The 23614-nt window shown below is 34.0% G+C and overlaps 2 protein-coding genes across 2 annotated transcripts; one reads left to right on the top strand and one right to left on the bottom strand.

Moving 5' to 3' along the window:
- Positions 1-498: 498 nt before the first annotated feature.
- On the top strand, positions 499-4782 carry Rtca (RNA 3'-terminal phosphate cyclase). The gene is made up of 9 exons (XM_090110824.1): positions 499-651; positions 726-843; positions 997-1123; positions 1536-1721; positions 2441-2579; positions 3005-3117; positions 3600-3747; positions 4117-4227; positions 4448-4782. Exons 1-9 carry the CDS (start codon positions 610-612, stop codon positions 4532-4534), a joined length of 1071 nt encoding a protein of 356 aa, XP_089966950.1. The 5' UTR covers positions 499-609; the 3' UTR covers positions 4535-4782.
- Positions 4783-6530: 1748 nt separating this feature from the next.
- Positions 6531-21999, bottom strand: LOC149902022 (signal peptide peptidase). Its single transcript, XM_090111102.1, has 7 exons — positions 21715-21999; positions 20321-20502; positions 12553-12715; positions 11816-11999; positions 11144-11294; positions 8348-8506; positions 6531-7554 (listed from the first exon to the last, which is right to left on the bottom strand). Exons 1-7 carry the CDS (start codon positions 21904-21906, stop codon positions 7491-7493), a joined length of 1095 nt encoding a protein of 364 aa, XP_089967228.1. The 5' UTR covers positions 21907-21999; the 3' UTR covers positions 6531-7490.
- Between the last annotated feature and the right edge of the window lie 1615 nt (positions 22000-23614).

Genomic DNA, 23614 nt, shown 5'->3' with positions numbered 1-23614 from the left:
GCTATAAGGTTACAACTATTATTTTGTTAAGATAATAGTTTGTGATCAAGAATAATCTTCTCAGTAATTTATTATACAATTCCCTCGAAATAGCGCCAAATTTGCAAATTTTTGCGCTTTACCCTTGCTTTACCATGCCAAAAGAACCGAATAAATTTCGAACAAAGCGTTCTTATTGGCCAATGAAGTTTAGTCAACCAATAAAAATTCTAGGAATTGGAATACCTAGTAATATTACAAAATTTTAATCACATTAATCGAACCAGAAAACTGAAAAACTATCACTTTTAATTGCTAGTGTTCTGGTGGTTCTGACTTCTGGTGAGTTCCGCTCCAGTCTTGGCTCCAGTAATCAGTATTCGTGATCAAGTGGCTTTGGTAAATTCTTATTTCGAACGAAGTTCGAACTTGTTTCTGTGTTCGAACCCTTTCTATAGTGCCTCTTTTGAGTGGCAACACTGGAACCAGCTGTTTGTCAAAACAAAATTGTCAAATATTGTTTTGCAAATTTTTACAGCTCATGCGTTAGCCGGTTCTTTATTAATATATAAAATATTATCTAAAATAATAATTAATACAGAGATTTATAAGAGTAAGGTAACGCATATAATGTCTGAAATTTTGGAAATAGACGGAAGCGTTTTAGAAGGGGTCAGTTCAATATTTATGATTTTATTAGATTTTTTACTAAATATAAATCAATAAACAATATTTTAATTTTATAGGGAGGTCAAATTTTACGCAATACTATATCACTGAGTGCTATTCTTGGTATTCCTGTGAGAGTATTGAATATTCGCGCAGGAAGAAGCAAACCTGGCTTAGCAGCTCAACATTTAAAAGGTTAGTTTTCCTATTAATTTATTATATTTTAATATTGTTAACTATCACTTCATAAGCTTCAATTACATAGCTACTTGAAGATTTTTTTTTTTATTAATTGACCAATTTTACATGTTAAAAAAAAACAATATCACTCATTATTATGTTTTACAGGTATACAACTAGTAGCTGAAATGTGTAAAGCCAAATTAAAAGGTGCAGATATTGGCTCTACCGAAATTGAATTTATCCCAGGAAAACTTAAAGGAGGCCACTATGTAGCAGATACTCAAACTGCAGGGTTAGTAACTGTGTTATTTTTTTATATCAAGAAAAAATTTTGACTAAAAATCTATTGTATGACTTAATGTAACTCCAATTAGATACTTAAATCAGTTAAATATTCAACTAAAAATTAATAGAATTATAGTATTTTGTATTTTATTGCTATACATTGTAAAAAATTACATTGTCATAAGAATCACCTTAATATATCTGCTGCTGTAAGTACAATGAACGATTCTATATACAATAAATAAATATATAAAAAATTGGTTGTCTGTAAAGTCGGTTTACTAAGGATAGTTGAACATGACAACGTCCGATTGTGCTTCTTTGTCAGTGGCTCTATCGAATTATAAGACTTTGTCACGTCAAAGAGACAGTCTAATTATGTGTGTATATTTATTCACTAACTAATTAAATATTCACAGTTCAATAAGTCTTCTCTTACAAGTGGCTTTACCATGTGCATTATTAGCCGACTCGCCTGTTACCCTGGACCTTAAGGGAGGCACCAACGCTGACATGGCCCCTCAGATAGACTATATGGATAAGGTATTTAAGAGTATCCTTAAGTGGTTTGGCGGGGATTTCTCTATGGAAATAATAAGGAGGGGGTAAGTAAAAGTAAAGTAAAAGTAAAAAATATTTATTCAAAAAATCAAGCATACAATCTCGTTGAACTTATTACAATAAAGCTGTTAACACAGTAAATATGTAGTATACTCTATACATCATTTGAACCAAGATGCCCACACTAGGCTCGTGGCCTGTATTGTGAGCATCAATACAAAGTGAAGTTTAGGAATATCTTATCTTAATACTATTATAAAGGTGAAAGTTTGTAAGGATGTATGGATGTATGGATGTTTGTTACTCTTTCACGTAAAAACTACTGAACCGATTACAATGAAATTTAGCACACATGTAGAGGGTAACTTGGATTAACACATAGGATAGGTTTTATCCCGGAAATCCCACGGGAACGGGAACTATGCGGATTTTCCTTTGAAACCGCGGGCGAAGCCGCGGGCGGAAATCTAGTTTTAGAAATAATAATAAGTATTTTAAATATGTATACATGTAATTTTTAAATATACTTCTAATTTAGTAGACATGTAGACAGTGTTTTAACTCTATATTGTGATAAAAAAAATGTTTATTTGGTATAAACATTAAAAATATTTAGATTTTAGTTATGTTATCAAAGTTCTATATTAATTTGGTCACAGTTACTTTATTTCTTACTGAGCTTTTTGATTTCTCATATAAGGAAAAATATAAATAATATTTGTATGTCCGTTTCAAAAAAAAGAAAAAAAAATGTTTGTTTCAGTTATTTCCCCCGGGGGGGTGGTCACGTCAGAGTTGATGTTACTCCAGTCAGATCTTTACATAGTGTTTCTGTTGTGGAAAGAATGGAGCTTCAAAGTATATACGGTTGGAGCTTTGTAGCTGGCACATTGCCTGTCAAAGTAAGTTCTTTTTAGTATTTACATTAACTTTATTTCAGTAGTACCATAGTCATTTTAATATAGTGAGTAAATTATAGTATTAACTAACAAGTCACAATTGTATAAAACTATTACCCTTACTCATTATCTTAAGGAAAAATTAAAAATATTTTTTACAAAAATATGGTCTAGATTCTAGAAATTAAATAATTTACCTGATTTTAAACGTGATTTATTCATTTTGTGATTTTGTTGTTTATATGTGCGATAATATAATGAATAAATCGCGTTTAAAATCCGGTAGTCTTTAATTTCTACATGTATATTATCTTGCGTAAATTCAAACACGAAGTATGTTAATTTACTTAATATACGTTTAGGTATATCAGACACAACAGACAAAAAATTAGAACTGAATGTGAAAATTTACAAAAATCTGTTTTTAGATGGCGTATCAAATGAGTGACGGGGCGAAGGCCGAGCTGCGAGGGTACTCCGCTAACATTCACAGTTATAAAGAAGATCGGAATATGGCGACCGATAATTGTGCGAGCATTGTGTAAGATTCTTCCTTTCTTTTATTTTTCTCCTTACTGTTTTTCATTATATATTTATCTTGTTATAATTATCGTTAAACGACATTGTTAAAAAATATAAATTTAAACGTATAGGGATCACATTTCCAAAACATTTTTAGTATTTGAAATTTATTTTTCACTGTATGTTTGTGAAAAAAAAATTTGTATAAGTACTTTTTTTTTCTTTTTATTTGATTGTACAAAATATATAGAAATCCACATATGTATTATATTTGTTTAACTTTTACATGTTCTTCACTACATAGTATAAAATAAAGTCTCTTTCTCTGTCCCTATGTATTCTTAAATTAGGTTTTTTTAATCATTAAAGAGGTTTTAATATATAATTTATTAGGTTTTAGACAAAGCTGGCGAAGCCGCGGGCGGAAAGTTAGTTTTTTTTTAATATTTTTTTTTTAAGTGGGGAAATGCAAAAATTTTGTAAGAAATTTATTTTTTTTAGTCTAGCAGCTACATTCGCGAGTGGTTGCGTAGTTGGTAGCGACGCGCTCGGGCGACGCGGGATCGAGTCGCAGCAAGTGGGGCGGAAAGCGGCGGAACCGTTACGGAAAGTTCTGGAATCTAAAGCGTGTGTTGATTCGCATGCCCAGGTATTTTTTTGTTTTTTTTTTGCTGGAGTTGGTAAGGGTTGTAAATATTTGAAGATATAATTTTTTGTCAATCATCTACGACTAGTTCAGTCGTAGATGATTGAGATGAGCAGATATTTGGGTCAGGATATTTTGAAGATAGGTGGATTTTGCTTTACTGTTGACTGTGGAAAAGGTCGAAAAGTAGGAAAATTGAAGAATAAAGAAACATATTCTGTCCTCAGGTTCCTATGGTATGGTTCCAGGGCAAAAAATGCGCATTTGTAGTAAATAAGACTGTTTTGCCTTTAAATTTTTAATACATAGTAAATATATTTTCTTTACTTACATGCTCATCATGTGTGAAGTTAATGCCAGTCATTGTTTCAGGACCAGATGATATTGTACATGTGCCTGGCTTCAGGCCAGTCGTCGGTACTAGTTGGTGACGTCACACTGCACACACAGACCGCTATACATATAGCTGAAACTATAGCTAAGGTAAATAATTATGTATATTAATATTGAAATGCCTTAATGTATACTTGTAACTAAAACAACTGTTGATGTTCTGTTTGTTCCTTATTCTCTGAAAACGACTAAACCAATTTTGATTGTACTTTTCTAGCAGATAGTTGGGTTTTTTCGTATTTTTACTTCTTTTTCCTAGTTAATCTAAATCTGAAGTATATTTGTTTATAATAAATGTTAAAAATTTCAGGTGAAATTCTCAATTCGTCCAGAAGGCTCTGAAAACATCATCGAATGCAACGGCTTAGGTTTTGTGAATAACAACATACCAGAGTAAAGATTTTTAAAGACTGTTGTCTCGTTCTATCATGAGAAGAAATGCATAAGAGTGAAAGAGTATAATGTATTTAAAATTGATACTGCGTGTATTTATATTTAGCTTGATTAATCCGTACAGGAATATGTTAATTTTGTATTATTTATTTGCTTTATATGTAAAGTTGTAAAATATGTCTTGTGTATATTAATATTAAGCTTATAACAGACTGATGACGCTTATGTGACAATGTTTGTAATAAACGTTAATTCATTTTATATTTTGTTTTATTTTTGCCCCCTTGTAGTGCCTTTATACCCTAGTCCGCGTCTCTTTCAATATGTACGTATAACCACATAAAACTTATTATGAACCGTTGTCCCGTGAATTAAGGCCTATAATTTCTCAAAAAAAAATTGGTAGGTATGTAAATGAATACGTGCTTCGACTGGAACGCGAGCTAAATTAAATCATAATTATTGTTTATAAGATTGCGTAGGTACATATTTCATTAAAAACCATTACGAAGAAAAGCTTCTGTAGCTAGCTACTAGTTATTATTCTGTGGTAATACTGTGCTCGCGCACAGTAACGGCCGGTAATATACCATATATTTCCTGCTCTGTGGCATGTCTGTGGCCGGTACGCGTTGAACGGGAGTAACGCTCTTAACGTATGGTCCTATTTATCGACGGTTCCTGGGTTCGATTCCGTGGGATGGATGAAAAAAATGTCTCGGTCTAGCAGGACACAGAAGGCTGATCACCTACTTGTCCATGAAACATATTGTATATAATCACTACACGAACTTGTTCCGCCATCCCCATTCTTCCATCGATCGTCGAGGCGCACAGATTCTAGGCATCGCCATATGGTGGACGTTCCATGTACCCGGACTAAGCGGTTCGATTCCACATTCTTCATCCGAACCGCGAGGGACTGGAACGCGCTTCCTGAATCTGTGTTCCCCGACGAGTACAATATGGGGGTCTTCAAGCGAAGAGTGAACCGGTACCTACTAGGGAAGCGCGTACCATCTTAGACCGCATCTAGCTTTCCATCAGGCGAGATTGTGGTCAAGCGCTTCCCTATCTAGAGTAAAAAAAAAAAAAAAAAAAATGCCTCTACCCATACCCATACTAGGGGACACTGGAAATCACTTTAGTTGCTTTATAAATTAATAAGGATTTCACTCACGAAATTGAAATGTTAGGTTGAACACAATATGTTTTATGTGTATGATTTATTTAAGTATACTAGAATAATAGGCCGCGCTGTCTTGTTTACATTTTATTACTTGATAGTTGATACACTATCCCACAATCTACATTTTTCTCACTACCCACTGAGAAACTATTCACGTTCTACAGTTCTACAGTACTGATATAGCAATTTCTACTCATGTCTATATGTGTAATAAATCGTAAAATATTATTTTATTCACCTTGAATAAAGGTTTCGCCACAGTGCAAGTAATATAGGTTTGGCAATTTAGGTAGTGTAAACCCTCTTATATACTATGTAATCATAGAGGTAAAAATAAATATCAGTTATTGAAATTAATATTTTAACCCATGCTCCATTTTTATAAGCATTTCTTATTTAAATGAAAGTGGATTTTTGGGGCTGAAAAATAAAACGCAAATAATTATTTTAAAATATTTATTACTTTGCCCATTTTCGGCGAACGTCGTTACATAAATTCGTTACAAGTTCACACTTACAAGACGTAATAAAGTTATGTTTGCAGTGTAGAATATTCGTATTTTGTGACGTCATAGCACAAAACATGTTATTCAATCCTTTTTTTTACAAGCTTTTTATTATCCCTTATTATTTAATGAGTAAAATAACTCAAGACAGTCCAATTAAACAGGAATTATAAATTAAATTGACAAAAATGCATTCTAGGCATCGTAATTGAATTTAAAATTGTACCTAAGTATGTAGTTACTAAATTTGAAAACCTAAATATTAAGTATATCTTTAATATAATAATTACACCAAAATTGTATGAAAATAGTTTTATTTTAAATACTTATACGAATTATTCACGAATATTCGTACACTGCCAACAAACGTCTAATAAATTACGGCCATTACATACATACAATAAAAAATTATGCAAATAATATTAACGAAGGAATCCTTACAAAATAGAGAGATGATAATTTTCGTAAATTCTGATAAATGAAAAAAACATAACAAAAATAACTTATCCACGCAATTTGCCTACGAAAATATATTTACAACGATTTGATTTAAGGGAGGGACAGACACAAGCCATTCAAAATATATTAATATGTATAATGCGTTTTACCTAATCATTATGCGAAAATACAATACCCCTGGAAGATACAGGTATGGAAGTCCAAATCACCAAAAAGTTTCATTTTGAAAGTCAGGGAAATACGTCTCAAATATTAAAGCTGAGAATATAATGAGAAAACACCAACATTAGCACAAAAAGCCACATTATTTTGTGGTTTATACTTTATATCTATAAAAGTATGTTACGCTACATGTAGAGCAACGTTGCGCCACATTTTAATTAACTGAAGGTTGTATATAACCTTAGGGACTAATATTACTTATTTCTATCACATAGAATAAGTTACACATAAGAATGAGTTGCACAACATAGCGTCGCACTTTACACAGATATACAAAGAACATTTTTAAACCTCTTAACAGCTAGTTTTTTTTATAGAGTTGACATTTTGAAATTACTTTTTTTTATTATTTTTTTTTAATATATCTCGACATGCGAACAACGCTTTCCGTCATTCCAAATCTTGACATGCAGCGAACAAGGTTTGACATTTCTTATTACCAAGTTGACATTTTTCCGACTTCCATAATTAACAGTCTCAAAATTTTCGAAGAATACCAAAATCCGAGCAACCCTGGTCCCTCGCTATGTACTATATCATGGTGTGCTGTAAATTTGTGCTTAGGTTGAATTTTAAATCGATTTTTAATCCGATTTCTTCGATTTACTCGCGTCAGCTTTCTCCTCTATTGCCGGCTGGTCTTCATAACTGAAACAGAATATTTAATTTTTCGCATAAGACATGAATATGAATTTCGTAAAAAAAGAGCACACGTATCAGAGGTGAAACTTCTTTGGCGAGATTCAAAGATACCAAAATCGTTGCCTTACCATGACCTGACGGTATTACCATGACGCGACCTTGAAATTTAATCTCAACTTGCCTAAACAAGTTTTACTTCATAAATTGTTATTGGAACAATCCATTTAAAAAAACGTGTTATAGAAACGAATCAATTTAATACAAAGTTGACACCAGGGGAAAAAATTGCAGAAAAATAAAAAAGGTACGCTTGAAGCCTCGCACTATTACTTTAAAGAAAGCTGTTGAGACAGAGTGATGCAAATGGATGTCAGAAAGCTGCAATATACAGGATGAGCTCGTGAATCCCCTTGCAGTTTGTCACAAGTGCAGCGGCTACAGTATACAGCAGCGGTTACAGTGTACAGCTGCGGCTACAGTGTACAGCAGCGGCTACAGTGTACAGCTGCGGCTACAGTGTACAGCTGCGGCTACAGTGTACAGCTGCGGCTACAGTGTACAGCTGCGGCTACAGTGTACAGCTGCGGCTACAGTGTACAGCTGCGGCTACAGTGTACAGCTGCGGCTACAGTGTACAGCTGCGGCTACATTGTACAGCAGCGGCTACAGTGTACAGCTGCGGCTACAGTGTACAGCTGCGGCTACAGTGTACAGTTTCGGCTACAGTGTACAGCAGCGACTACATTGTACAGCTGCGGCTACAGTGTACAGCTGCGGCTACAGTGTACAGGGTGCTCACTTGAACAGCGCGTTGATGTCGCCGCGGAGCAGCGCGAGCGCGAGCGGGGTGCCGAGGCAGGCCGGCACCAGGTACAGCAGCGCCGGCTGCGCGTGCTTGAACACGTGCATCACCAGGATCGTGGCCAGCAGACCCACAACGTACGCCGCGAACGTCGCCCTACGGAACAGTCATCGTTATTTTCAACATTTCCAAAATCAATATTATCATAAAAAAAATATTTTTTCGTCAATAACAATTTTGTAAATTCACAAAACAAAGAAATTTAATAATATAAATTGATTATCAAACCATCCGTAGAAAGAACTGTAACATTATTTCACTATCAGAATGAGAACTCAATAAAAAAAAATTCATTCGCGACCCATGTTGGGGCACCCTGTACTGGCCGAATAAGGAAAGCTGGCATCTTCACAGTACTCACACATATGCAATTTTACTATACAGTATGTTCAAAAATAAATGCGACTCTAGTTTAATTATTGTAGACTTGAATTGTAAAATGAGTGCGTTGTAGATAAATATAATTATGAAAGCTCTCATAATTTATATGCTCTCATAATTGAGTTACTTTTAAATTGTAATTTTACAATTTAAAAGTAACTCAATCGATGAACTTAATTATTTATTCTCATAATCAATTGTAATATAGTATTGATAATCATTCAATTATCAAATAATAATTAAATTTCATGTCATATTCAAAATAACGATATAAACAATACAAATAACACGTGCGCTAACTTACAAGAAACAATACAAGCGAAACCCTAGCACGTAAGAGATAAAGCTACATTACAATAAAAGCTGTATTTTTCAGCTATGAATGAAAATTTTAACTTACGGTGTTTACATTTTGTTTACAAAACTTATTAAAATGATTACATAATTAATTAACCTAGATAAAGTAAAAAATATTCTTATCCGCGTGCCGCGAAGTATCGCGTCGAATATTGTTAGTAGAAGTTATACCTAACGTCTTTGTTTAAATTACATCACCCTGTATTTATAAACAACTAGCGGTCCGCCCCGGCTTCGCCCGTGGTACATATTTACGTTTTCTATACATAAAAACCATCCTCGTACTTCAAGGAATATAATAAAAAAAGAATTATCGAAATCGGTTCAGCCGTTCTCGAGTTATGCGCTTACCAACACATTTTGCGATTCATTTTTATATATAAGATTGCAACATAAAAACAATAATTGTCCCCTTCACCCTCATAAGCTAGTCTGCGCGCGAGAGACAGACAGACTTTTCATGATGCGTATACACTATGACGTCTTCACAGACACTACACATGTGCAATGTTTAAATGTGTTGACGTTCCAGCTCTTCTTAATCGGCCAATATCTCTATTAGGTTGATATTTTTGGTTTTATGGCATTCAAATGCTTTATAAAATACAAGGAAAAATTTCTTTACGTCAGGAAAAATTCTATAAGCCAGGAATATTTCTATATGTGAGGAAAATTTCTCTTTGCCGCAAAAATTTCTATAAGTCAGCAAAAATCCATAAGTTCAAAATCCAAAGTTAAAAATCTAAAAGTTGTCAAACTACGGTCAAGTGAATTTTGGTCATTGGGACGACAATAAATCTCATTATGCATTATGCAACCTTGTTGCGGACAAGGTCCGGAACAATGGTCCGGAACAATGATAAAATTGCAATTAAATTATTTTTTTTTTGCTGTATGATCGTGGAAAAAATTCCATATGTAGATATTAAATTTGTAACCAATCTAAGTGTACGGAACTTATGGATTTTTGCTGCCTTATAGAAATTTTTGCGGCAAAGAGAAATTTTCCTCACATATAGAAATTTTCCTGGCTTATAGAATTTTTCCTGACGTAAAGAAATTTTCCTTGTTTATAGAAATTTTCCTTGTTTATAGAAATTTTCCTTTCTTATAGAAATTTTCCAGCTTATAGAAATTTTCTCGACGTATGGAAATTTTCCTGGCATGGAAATTTTTCCTAACTTATCGTTATTTTCTAGACTTATACAAATTTTCCTTATCTATATAATTTTGCGGCAAAGGGAAATTTTTCTCACGTATAGAAATTTTCCTTGTTTATAGAAATTTTCCTTTCTTATAGAAATTTTCCAGCTTATAGAAATTTTCGCGACATGGATTTTTCCTGGCGTATAGAAATTTTCCTGACTTATAGAAATTTTCCTGATGTATATAATTTTTTCCTGACTTATCGTAATTTTCCCGACTTATGGATTTTTCCTGACGTATAGAAATTTTCCTGACTTATACAAATTTTCCTTATCTATATAATTATGCGGCAAAGGGAAATTTTCCTTACATATAGAAATTTTCCCGACTTATGGATTTTTCCTGGCGTATAGAAATTTTCCTGGCTTATAGAAATTTTCCTGACGTATAGAAATTTTCCTTTCTTATGGAAATTTTCCTACTTATCGAAATTTTCCTGACTTATAGAAATTTTCCTAACGTATAGAAATTTTCCTTTCTTATGGAAATTTTCCAGCTTATCGAAATTTTCCCGACTTATGGAAATTTTCCTGACTTATAGTAATTTTTCCTGACTTATCGTAATTTTTCTGTCAATCGAAATTTTTACGACTGATTAAAGTAAACCACCCACCTATTCCCACCCACATCCCGCACGTTATGCTCTCTATCCACAGGCCGCGCGTGCGCATAATGGTTCAGTATCTGCATAGCTAGCGAACGTATAAATTCGTCCGGTCGTTGGGCTTCTCAACAAAACACACATTACAAAACCAAAAAAAAACTATAATAAGTATAACAAAAACTTACCTGAAATAGAACTCCGAGTTACGCTGCAGGCTCTTGTCAAAGCGAAGTAACAAAGCAATGAAGATGCCGGGCACTACAATGTCTCCCAAGCCAAGCATGGCAAAGTTGCTTGCGTTTAGACCGTTGGTGAGCAGATCTTGGGGGAATACCACTGCGAAAAATGGATATATCTTAGCCAATATTCATAACTGGTGTATTCAATATTTAAATTGGTGATTGGTCATTTTTTGTATAACGTCAATTCGTCCGTCTCGATGGAACGACAAATCTGCAATGTCTAAATGTATATCATGTAAAACACTATTTAATGAAGTTCCTTGTCTATGATTAATAGTTTTAAAATTGAAGAGTTTTTCAGCAAGTCGACGATTAATGTTTATTTTGAATGATAGGCATAGAGCATTTCATATCTCTGACCTGATATCATATTTTTATCCCCAAAAGCCAATGTGATTACTTTTTTTTTTCTATTACTTCTACAAAAAAACACTGATAAGAAATATTAATTTCTCCTGTTGCTGTAAAGTCTTTTTTTGGGAACCACGGAAAATCAGTATACTCAGTATAAAAATACACTGCAAAACTTTTTACAATTATCTATTTATTGTTATTTCTTCCACTTTTTTATTAATAAACATATGTAACAATAAACGTGACAAATCATATACATACGTTTAATAGGCGCTTCAAAGGACTTGGCGACAGTGACCATCACATTAGTTCCGAACACCCAAAAGATGTCATACAAGAACAACCCTGATAGGAGGATACAGCCAGTCACTACATTGTTCAATTGCAATAGTTCCACACCGTTGATCGCAAATGCAATACCGAATAGATTGTTGGCGATCCAGTGCTGAAAAGATCAATATTTAAAGTATAAATATTTAAAAAGAGCGTGTGTGCCGAACACACGTGTCAGAAGTGAAACTTCTTTGGCAAGATTCAAAGGTACCAAAACCGTCACCTTATCTATGACGTGACAGTATTGCCATTACTCAACCTTTAAATTTTATTCTCGAAGCGCCTAAAGAAGTTTCATTTCAAAAATAAAGAAAAGCAGACATGCCTATTTAATAACATACATAAAATTATATTCTAGCTAAAAAATACTAAACTTTATAATCTGTATTTGAGATTTACAAGTTGCTGTTTTATTTTGTATTTTACTTACAATATTTTTTTATATAATTTATTTTTATTGGAATTGCTATCCTTGAATTGGTACCAAGCAAAAATATATTTATTATGTATTACTTTTTCCTTATATTATGTTATCACTACGCCATATATGTAATAGGTTTATCAAGGAAAAAGTGGGTATCAAATAAAAAAAATAAAGAAACTATTTCTGTTTATATATTCATGATCTGAAAATCCACACACAAAAAAATTATTTACAAACTTACCTTCTTATGCAAATACCAGATGCCGAAAACGAAGGAAATAAGCAGACAGATGACGTCATAGGACGTGAACTTATAGTTGACGACGTCACGATCGCCGCGGGTAAAGAGAATGTGGTACGGCACTTTGGGTACCGATGCTGGCATCATCACGGCTACTATGGGGCTGTAGAAGAAAATTTTTATTGACTATTTGCCAAATTTTCATTCAATACAAAATTCAATTCAATACATAAAAATAACACAGATTTTGTTTGTCATGAAGGGACATTCGAACGGCGAACACGCGTCTTTTCGTCGTATTGTTCCATTCAAAAAATTTGTTTATGCATTTAACTAAAAAAGAAGGGTTCAAATCTCCCTTAATTATGATCTTAAAATTTTAAAACATTTATTTTAAGGCTGTAAAACACAAAAAATGGGAGCGTCCATAAATTACGTGAGGTGTTTTTGTCCATTTTTTGACCCTCCCTCCCCCTCTGGTGAGATATCATGAGATTTTATTGAACCCCCTCCCCCATCCCCCCATCTCACGTGAGATTTTTCAAAATGTGGGTTTCTTATGTTTCTTATGTTTATTTGCTTTTGTTTACAACTAGTTAAAAATAGTAATTAATATTGCTGAAAGTTATAATAAGGGCCGATTTTTCAATGCTTGGATAAAACTTATCCGTCCAATAAAGTATTACAAGATAATATTAAAATGTCACGTAAACTGTCATAATTCCACGAATAAGTTTTATCCAAGCATTGAAAAATCGGCCCTTAGTGTTAAAACAAGGTAACAATAGAATATTTAAATCTTAACCGTAACATTAAAATCTTAAGCATGTTATTTGGATTAAATGGACCAAAATATACTCTATAAGCAAATTATACTCTGCTTTGTTTCAATTTAACCCATTGAGCCCCGAACGGCTCGATCGGTCCACGACACAATAGATTTTCTATTGTGTCTGTGATTCCGGGGCCTGAGTTATTAAAAAAAATTGCGTGATATTTGCCGACACCCCCCCACTCCCCAACGTAAGGTTAGATGAGATTTTACTCGACCCCCTCCCCCCCTAAAACAACTCACGTAATTTATGGACGCCCCCATATGTATATTATATGGCTGAATCAGTCAAGCGTCCGCCCCGGATTGGCGTGAAGGACGCGGGTTCGAATCCCCCCCTGTGACCGATTTGTTCTATTCTTTATAGATTTATAAGATAAATTATGTAAGAAAATATCATTATTTTTTATATACAGCCAGCTGCTTTTCATTCATCTACACTAATATTATAAGAGAGAGGAAAACTTTGTCTGTTTGATTGTAGCTTGTAGCAAATTTATATGCAAACTAACAAACAGATTCTACACATAAACGTACACACAAACACACGCGCACACACAAACACACACACACACACGCACACACAGCCATACACACACACAACCACATCCCTACTCTTATATTCTACACATAGGGTTATATATTGTTAAATTCGTTATTTTATTTTTTTTTTTTTTCCTTTTGTTTATTTTTCTCATACATAATTAAATTCTCTAAATTAAGCGGTTCGTTTTGGGGAGTGCCTGGCGATCTGCACTACAGGCTACGGCCTATCGCAGACACCAGTCCTCTTGGTCTATGTTTACGTGCAAATTTTGTTAATATAGTTATAAGGTTTTTGAGGAGAATAAATGATTATTTATTATTATTATTATTTTTTTAAATGCTTTGCATTCACAGCTTATGATCAGCTGGTAATAATAGAGTACACGGGCGTAAACCAAGTGTAAGCTATATAATTATATTTTTAAACTGGTTGTGTGTCATTCATTCTCTGTCTGAAGAAACTTGCGTACTATTCTACATGTATTTAATATTGCAGCTTTTTGTAATTGCATGTATGTATGTTTTGGTAAATGTAATAATTCTATGTATTTGTGAAGTTGAGTGGGTATAACACCTGTAGTGGAGAGTACTATGGGCACTATGATAACATTTTGCAGTTTCCACATTTTTGTAATTTCTTGTTTAAGTTCTGTGTATTTAGTAAGTTTTTCAGTGATGGTATTTGGGAGGTTGTGAGTATTGGGTACAGCTATATCTATTATTAGTGCATTTTTTTTATGTTTATCAATGAGTGTAATATCAGGTCTGTTGTAATGTATGGTTTTGTCTGTTAAAATAGTTCTATCATAGTATAATTTATATGAGTTGTTTTCTAAAATGGTTTCTGGTATGTATTTATAATATGGTGTTTTATCGTTCGAAATAAGTTTGTATTTTTGTGCTAATTTTTGATGGATAATGTTGGCTATCTGATCATGCCGGTGTTTGTAATCGGACTGGGTTATTGCTTTGCAAGCTCCTGTTATATGTTGAATGGTCTCTGGGGCACTATTGCATTTTCTACAAATATCTGATGGTAAATTTTTGATAATATGCTTCTGATAATTACGTGTCTCAATAACTTGGTCCTGTATAGCTAGCATGAAACCTTCAGTCTCAGGAAAAAGCTCCCCTCTCTTAAGCCATGCATTTGATGCTGCCTTATCTACATGAGGCAAATTAAGGTGTTGTATATGCCTTCCGTGGAGAGACTTTTGGGTCCATGCTGCTAGTTTATCACACTTACTGATTAAGGTCTCATTTCGTTGGGTTGTATTATCAGCTAAATTAAGTGGAGTTAGTTTTTTATCATTTTGAACAATGGCATTATGTAACATTACTGTGGGTGCTTTAGTATGGAAAAACTTTCTGAGAGTAGTTATTTGCTTATTGTGTAGGTTGACAATATCTATAAATCCTCTGCCTCCATCAATTCTTGGTAAAGTTAAGCGCTGAATGCATGATCTGGGGTGATGTTTTCTATTTTTGCTCATATTTACGTTAATAATGCGTTGAATGTTTTTTAATTCTGATTTTGACCAATTTATTATGCCAAAAGAATAGGTGAGAATAGGTATTGCGTATGTATTAATTGCTTTTACTAAATTTCTTGCGTTTAACATGGATTTTAGAAGTATATTCAGTCTGTTCTTAAATTGGTTCGTTAGTTCTATTTTAGTTTCTTTGTTCAAAATCTGTTTTGACTGATTATATCCCAAATATCTGTAAGTGCTATTTTGGTCCAGTGGATCTATTTTCTCTCCTGTACTTAAAAGGTAAAAATGTTCATGATTGCGACCGGCTTTGACAGAATTTATTTTGCACTTATCAATTCCAAATTCCATACAAATGTCTTTTGAAAAATTTTCAGTCAATTGTGCAAGCTCATTCATATGGTTTTGAGAAGATGCGTATAGTTTTATGTCATCCATGTAAAGTAGATGCGTAATTTTTAAGGTGTTGTTATTTCTATTTGAACATATTTCTGTATTTATATCAGAATTACATATGAGAGGAAAACCTAAGTCGTAGAAATTTAAAATGTTTGAGAGTGGGTTGAGGGCGAGGCAGAACCAAAGTGGGCTGAGAGAATCGCCCTGGAAAATGCCACGTTGTATTTTAATGCTATCTGTTAGTTGATGTCCATTGCAAGTGTTAATCTTTAAGCGGGTTGACCATTGTTTTGAAGCAGCTGAAAGAAAATCTATTAAAATTGGGTTTACTTTATATATATTTAAAACTTTAAATAGCCATGAATGTGGAACAGAGTCATATGCTTTCTTATAATCTACGTACATTGTGAATAAATCTTGTTTTTCTTTAAGTACTTGTTTAAGTATAACGGAATCAATTATCAACTGCTCTTTACACCCCTGACTGAATTTTCTACATCCTTTCTGTTCTTCGCTTATTAGATTATTATTCGTCACATGTTTATTAATATTTTCTGCTATGCAAGAAGTAATTATCTTATAAATTATTTGTAGGCAAGTAATAGGTCTGTATTTTGCTGGGTTCAGTGGGTCTGTAGAATCTTTTGGTATCATATGTGTTATCCCTTCTGTAATGTATGGAGGAATTGTTTCAGGATGAAGAATAAAGTTATTAATATGATCTAATAAAATGGGATGAATATACGTAAATTTTTTGTACCAGAAACTATGAACATTATCTGAACCTGGCGATTTCCAATTCTTTAGCTTCGATAGTGTGTTTATAAAAATTTCAGAGTCTATATTTTCAAATTGCATAGTTTCTAAATTTAAATATCTATTTTCTTCATCGGTAATCCATTCGGCTCTATCATTATGTTCGAGTGGTTGTTCCCATAAATTAGCCCAGAAGTTTCGAAGGTCATCGGTCGTCGGGTATCTGTTATGGTGATGATTGGCTTGTTGATTATGTAAATTTCTGTAAAATAGTTTTTCATTATTAGAAAATTGAATGTTTTGTGTCTTACGGAGGGTACAGGTAGTATATCTTTTTAATCTCTGTGACGCTACTGATAATTTTTGTTTGAGTGTATCTAATACATGTACTGGTTTATTATTTTCTGGTTCATAAGTTGCGTGTGTTTTATAGTCTTCTAGTATTCTATTTACATGTTTCATTACCTTTCTACTTCGATTGTTATCTATGTACTGCGTCAATCTGCCTATTTTAATTCTGAAATCTTCTATCTTCTTTTGTAATCTCCTTTGCCATGCTGGTTTGTGGGTTTTATTTCTAACTTGTGTAATATCTATAGATGGTGTGTGTATTTTAAATCCATTATACTTCGCCGCTGTTAGTGCACTACAGTAAATTATTGTTTGTAAAGAACTAAAATCGGTGTTGCAGTCTATATGTTTGGGCAGGATAACTTGGTTTAGATATTGCACAGCTGTTTTTAATTTTTTAGTAACTTTTTGTTTCGGTATATATGCACGCTCTGTAGGACTTGTTTGTAAATAAATGCTGAGGTTTTCGTTAAATATGGTATCTATTTCTTCAATCGATTCCGGGTTATTTTGTTGTTGTTCTTGCGTTTGACCTGTGGGTTCGTCATTCAAAATACTATAGATAAATGATAAATTATTTTGTTCGTTCAGTAATTCTACAGTGTTGGTTGATCTAGTTTCTAGTAATTGTGATGTTATATTATGTGTAGCTTCTGTTTCGTTGGTAGCAATAGGCTGGCTGTTTATAAATCGGTCGTGTGACACGCGGTTGTCTTTGTTCAATACATTTGTCTGTAAAGTTAATATATTGGTATTTTCAAAACTATTTTCGTTATAATTAGTTATTCCTAGTTCCGCTGCAACTTCTTTCTTAATACCTGCAATTTTTTCTTTAGTTAAGTATCTATTGTTGATGATAATCCTTCTCTGGTCAGCTACTCTCTGTTCTGATATATGCTCCAGGTGTGGGAATTTTGAAATAAAATCTTGATGCATTTGTTTCCTGTATGATGTTTTATTGGTTTCTAAATGTGTAACCCTAAAATAGCTGCGAATTATGGCTTCGTTATATTCTTGTGTCCATCTCATTCGTTGTGATTGTTCGTGTGTAGTTGGTTCAGTAGGCTTTGAGTATTGATTATTATTAGAGTTTTGTGTTAGACTATTTTGTTGTTGTACCTCTTTAGTTATTTCGGCTATTCGTTCATCTGACAATAATTTATTTCGGACTATGGCTCGTCTTTGGTCTCCTATACGTTGACGGCTTACTTGAATGTGAGGATATCTGTTAATGAATTTATTGTAAAGTGGCTCTAAGTATGTTCTATTGTCTGTTCCTAATGCTGTAATTTCTAGATAGGTGCGCAGAATGAATTCATTCATTTCTGTTGACCATTTTCTGCGCATTGTTATTTCACTTGAGGTGGGCACAGTAATACCAGCGCTATCTGCTGTCTGTGCAACATCCACGAGTGATAAAGAGGGATTTGATAATGTATTTATTTTATTTAAATTCTGACTGCTGGTGGTAGTTTTATGAATAATATTGGGTTGCCTTACTTTGTGCCGATTACGTAACTTATATGAGAAAGTTGATGAAGCATTGGTATGAGATGAACATATTGATGAAGGTGATGTTTCTTGTAATGAAATTGGCGATTTAGTAGGACTGTAAGCTGTAGTTGTCGTTTTATTAGAGCTAGGGGACTGATTAGATGATAAAGATAAACATGAAGGTGATAATGATTGTTCGGCTGTCGTCAATTTTTCGAGGGGAACCCGCCTGTTCAGTTCCTCTTCGCCAACGGTTCGCATGCTGTAGCATCCAGCGTTGGCTCCAGATGCACCCCGGCGCCCTCCGGGTAGCGACCGTAGGTTGTATCTTCGTTTGCCGCCTACCTCCTCCATATTTGGTACATTATGTTCCCACGAGTAGCTAGGGACGATCGGTCCACCACGGCAGAGCCCCGCGTTCACCGTGGTAAGGGTAATTTTAAACCGGATTTCCCCTGGTCTCCGGAGTTCGCAAACTAGCGACTAAGTTCCCCTTAGCCATGCATCCTTCGGCGCTTGCTGTTCCACCTTGGATTGGGCTGTATCTCGCTTGGTCTGGTTTCTCGTCTTGGGCCTATCCGGCATGAGTAGCTCTACCGGCTTAGCCCCGAGAGTCATTGAAACACACAAGCCCCATCACGTCGTCAACGTAGAGATACGGTGATGGGGTTATTATTATTATTATTGTAATGAATAGGCTCATAAACTACTGGACCGATTTTAAAAATTCTTTTACCATTCGAAAGCTACACTATCCACGAGTAATATAGGATAGGTTTTATCCCGGAAATTTCACGGGAACGGGAACTATGCGAGTTTTTCTTTGAAACCGCGGGCGGAGCCGCCGGCGGAAAGCTAGTACATATTTCATACATTTAGGCAAGGCAGCCAATCGTATTTTGAATTTTCTCTATCTTGTATTTCAATGTTAAATACTAAATAGTATGGTACAACAAATGAAAAAATAAATATTTAAGTTCACTAATAATAGTGAATGAAACTGAAGTAATTAGTTATGGTTGCTGTGTGGAAAATTTGTGAACATGATGGAAATTAGTTTCAGGTAAATGGCAATACATAAACATAATATAATAATACTGGCTTGAATCGAAAAACTGATGGTCACATGACTCATAAGGGGATCTGTTTAGAACTATAGAGGGCCATAATATAAAATTATATTTTGATTATCCTCATAAATTTGGTCATTTGATGGTGGCATTGGTTTTATTCCATTTCGATACTTCTGACTTATTATTATTACATAAATCATGGTCCAACAGAGAAAAATATTGAGGATTGTACAGCAACTTTTTTTAAGACACTACAGAAAATTGTTTGATAATATTGCCATACAAAAAAATTCTTAACAAAGTTTATGAGAAAAATATGAAATTTCGCAAATTGTTGCAAGTGTTTATATCATCATACATAAATGAAATACAGCAATTATTTATGTTATTGTTGATTTAAATAGGATTATGGTAAATGAAAGAACAAAAAATGATGCTGTACATTCATCAACTGCTGCCACTGACAGACAAAATAAAATAATTTAAATGTTTACAATATACACTTATATTACAAACAAACTGTACTCACTTCAAATAGCCAAATGACATTCGCGGGCTTTGAAAGCAAAACATCATTTTAAATTATAAAGAAAATGAGTATGTGTTTTTTCATTAATTTCAGAATATAGACTAATAAATGTCGGAAATTATATATTTAAATGATTTAATATGTAAACTTTTCATGGAAAAATGACAGCTCCCTAAACTTGTAAAATGATATTTAAATGATGTATTTTATTAATAATTCAATGAACAAATAGTTTTAATTTAATATTAATGAGATAGATATTATTTTATCTTTGAATAAGATTATAAAAACTCACCTGAGAAGGTGGCTAAGGGCCAGCACTCCAAGGAAAAAGAAGTATCCCGTTAATAGAAGGTTGATGTACTCCTTGGAGAAGAATTGGAAGAAAATATAGAGGCCAAAGAGCGCACATGAAGCGACCAGTGGGAACATAAGTGCATCCCTGTTGGACATTGTCTCAGGCCGCTCACCAGATTCCTAAAAAAACATCTTATATTACAGTTAAAGCTCCTTATTTGGTGCTTTTAAAAAATGTGATGTAATTCCTATATATGCGGCCTAAAATTGTTTATTCGCGGATTAAAGATAATACCTAGTTAGTAATTATTAAATATGTATGGTCAAAGACTTCAATTAAACCGATTTTTTTATGTATTTCCTTGATATTTCGTTGTTTATTCCATATTCACGGTTTTTCTATTCGCAGCACATTTACAGAACCTATTACCAGGGGGGTTTTTCTCCGATGTCAAGGTATGTTTCGCGCCGTTGCCGACTGAGTTGCCAGTCGAGCGCCGGTTGCCTGCCACTCGCCGCCCGCGCGCTCACTGCGTCCGCGTCGGTCGCGTGACGTGTGTTTGCGTACCTATGATAAATTGGCGGCGAGTACCAACCCTGAGCTATTATAGCTATAATTTATGCCTAAAGTTGACTTTTGTTCGGGAGTAAACCTTATGTACGTAGTACTATTATATATTCTGTGCTATTACCTGTGAATAAAGAGCTTTTACTGTATTTTTAACCCATTGGCCCTGAATGGCCCGATCGGTCCACGACACAATAGATTTTCTATTGTGATTATGTGATTCCGGGGGCCTGAGTTATTAACATAATGAATAATATTAATTTTTTAATACTGTCCTTTCACAGATACTATAGCCAAGGCCAGAACCAATTTTTAGATACATAATATTTTTAGTGTTGAAAATACAAATAGAAATAAACTTTTAAGGTATTAAATGTCAACAATTGTAAAGTGTATCTTACGATCCATGTTGTGTTTTTCATTTCATGACTTGTTTTTACAATAAATTCAGGTTTATTTTATGTGTAAGCTTATTTATTGGTGGAAGCTATAAGAGTGAGATTTGTTGACTTTGTTAATATGTATATACAAAATATTAAGTATATTATGTTAGCTATGTATGCTTTTATGTCTAAGACCAAAAGATGACAGATATGAAAAATTAGTTTTGAAAATAATTTTTAATAAAAATATTTTTTGATCAAGATATTACACCACTATTATAGAATTTAATATTAGTAAATCATTCATCTTTAAGAGCTCGTGAGACGTGAATGCCACGATGACAATAATATATATCGCCAATCGCATAGAATAATGAAGGGTATTCATGAAATTCTAATAGCCAAGGGTCTGATGCATTCTTTAATATGTTATTTACTTACTTTTTGCTCTTTTAAGTATTTCACTGATCGAAAAGATCCGAAAAATATGGGTAAAACAGCCATTATCACCAAACTTAAGTACGCAATCGCTACTCCTTCAATACTTGATGGTGCTTTATCTGTTACATTTTGTATCGTCTCCTTCACACTCTCCTCCAAATTTATCGGGATTTCTGTTACGGATTCTGCCATTTTAAGTAATTATTTAAATAAGTAAGTACTGAGTTATCGTCTATCTCTACATCCACGGTCTCACTTTGACAAGAAAATGACAAATGTACAATACTGAATACGCCGAAACGTCGATAAGCACTTTGCGTTCTTATGTTGGTAAAACTGTTTCAAAACTGATTACGTGCCTATTTCCTTGTGGTTGATCTTTAAATTTGTAAATAAAAAAAACTGTGGGCATTGAGTTAATATATACTACGTGTAAAATGTATTTTTTTATATTAAATTAGAGGATATTTAAAAAAAAAAACTGTGTAAAAGGCATTGAGTTAATATATACTACGTGTAAAATGTATTTTTTTATATTAAATTAAAGGATATTTTTTTTATAACGGTTATCAAATATTTAAAGTATGCGGCTCATGTAGCTAGATTTTAAAATCTCAAATACGTTTGACTACATAATCCGTGTTTTCCAATTACAGCACTAGAGCGCATTATGCGGCGTCCACTAGGCGGATCGGGCCGGGCCGCATCGCAACGCAAAAATACGCCGGCCTATGTTTTGTATGAAACATCGTCCATTAGCGACGGATCGGGTAGGGGCGGGCCCCAACGCATTGGCGGATATCGCTTCGCAGGCGGATTTCTGCCGGCGGTGCGCTACGGCCCGGCCCGCCCCGACCCGTCTAGTGGACGCAGGCAGGCGGATGTGAGCGGCGAGCGTCTGTTAGATAAAATCCGCCTAGACGGTCCGCCGCGCCCCGTACAGGTGGACGCAGGAGCAAACAGCTCGTCCATTAAAGACGGCCCGTTGCGATGCGACCCGCCCCGATCCGTCTCTAATGGACGCCTAGCATAATGCTTAACGTTGAATGTTCCAACTACATAGAGCAGGCTCCAAGGAGATGTTCGTTTGCAAAAATAGCGGACCTAAATCTGACTTCTGATATATATTGTATAGATCCCAGACATCCTATAGACAGATATTGCCAACCAGTTTTGTGGTCCCCCTCCCAATGGACTATTGTTAATTATTTAAAATAATAATTAAAAAAATATATTCATGAGTTTTCAATTTATAGTGGTTTAAAGTTAACTAAAAAATGGAGCATTTTCGTAAATTTTCTAAAAAATCTTAGAGAAAGTGTAAGAAATGTTATAGTATGCTATATATTCGTGATCTACTCAATAAGCTCTTTCATTTGATACCCCACACGGCATGTTTTGGAAATTTTTATTTTTTTCTTTGTATGCCATATTTAATTACCGTTGTGGGGAGAGGGGGACCACAAAACTGGTTGGCAACATCTGTCTATAGGATGTCTGGGATCTATACAATATATATCAGAAGTCAGATTTAGGTCCGCTATTTTTGCAAACGAAACTCCACTGAGAGTCCGGTCTAACAGCAACGCTTGGCACAATCGCTCGCACTAAAGTAATGCGCGTGAATTGATGCGTGCAATCGATTTATCGTTAGTAATTATTAATTGTTGGAAAAAAATGTAAAGCTTTCGTTTCATTGTAGTTTTTTCGAAATAATCAAAGTTAATTCAAATTGTGTTAAAAAAATAAATATAAGTATGGATGAAGGTACAAACATTGAAAAAAATGTTAATGAAATAATCAAAATCCAAATTACTTAAAATAACCGTAAATATTTTTCAAAATTATTATGTATACCACTTTATCTACACATTAATGAGGTTATTGCTAAGAGCGAGCG

This window comes from Colias eurytheme, chromosome 16, assembly GCF_061535395.1.
Source record: "Colias eurytheme isolate Ceu_HAF_F1 chromosome 16, ilColEury1 Martin Lab GWU primary, whole genome shotgun sequence".
Classification (NCBI taxonomy): domain Eukaryota; kingdom Metazoa; phylum Arthropoda; class Insecta; order Lepidoptera; family Pieridae; genus Colias; species Colias eurytheme.
This window is presented reverse-complemented; position numbering and strand designations above follow the sequence as displayed.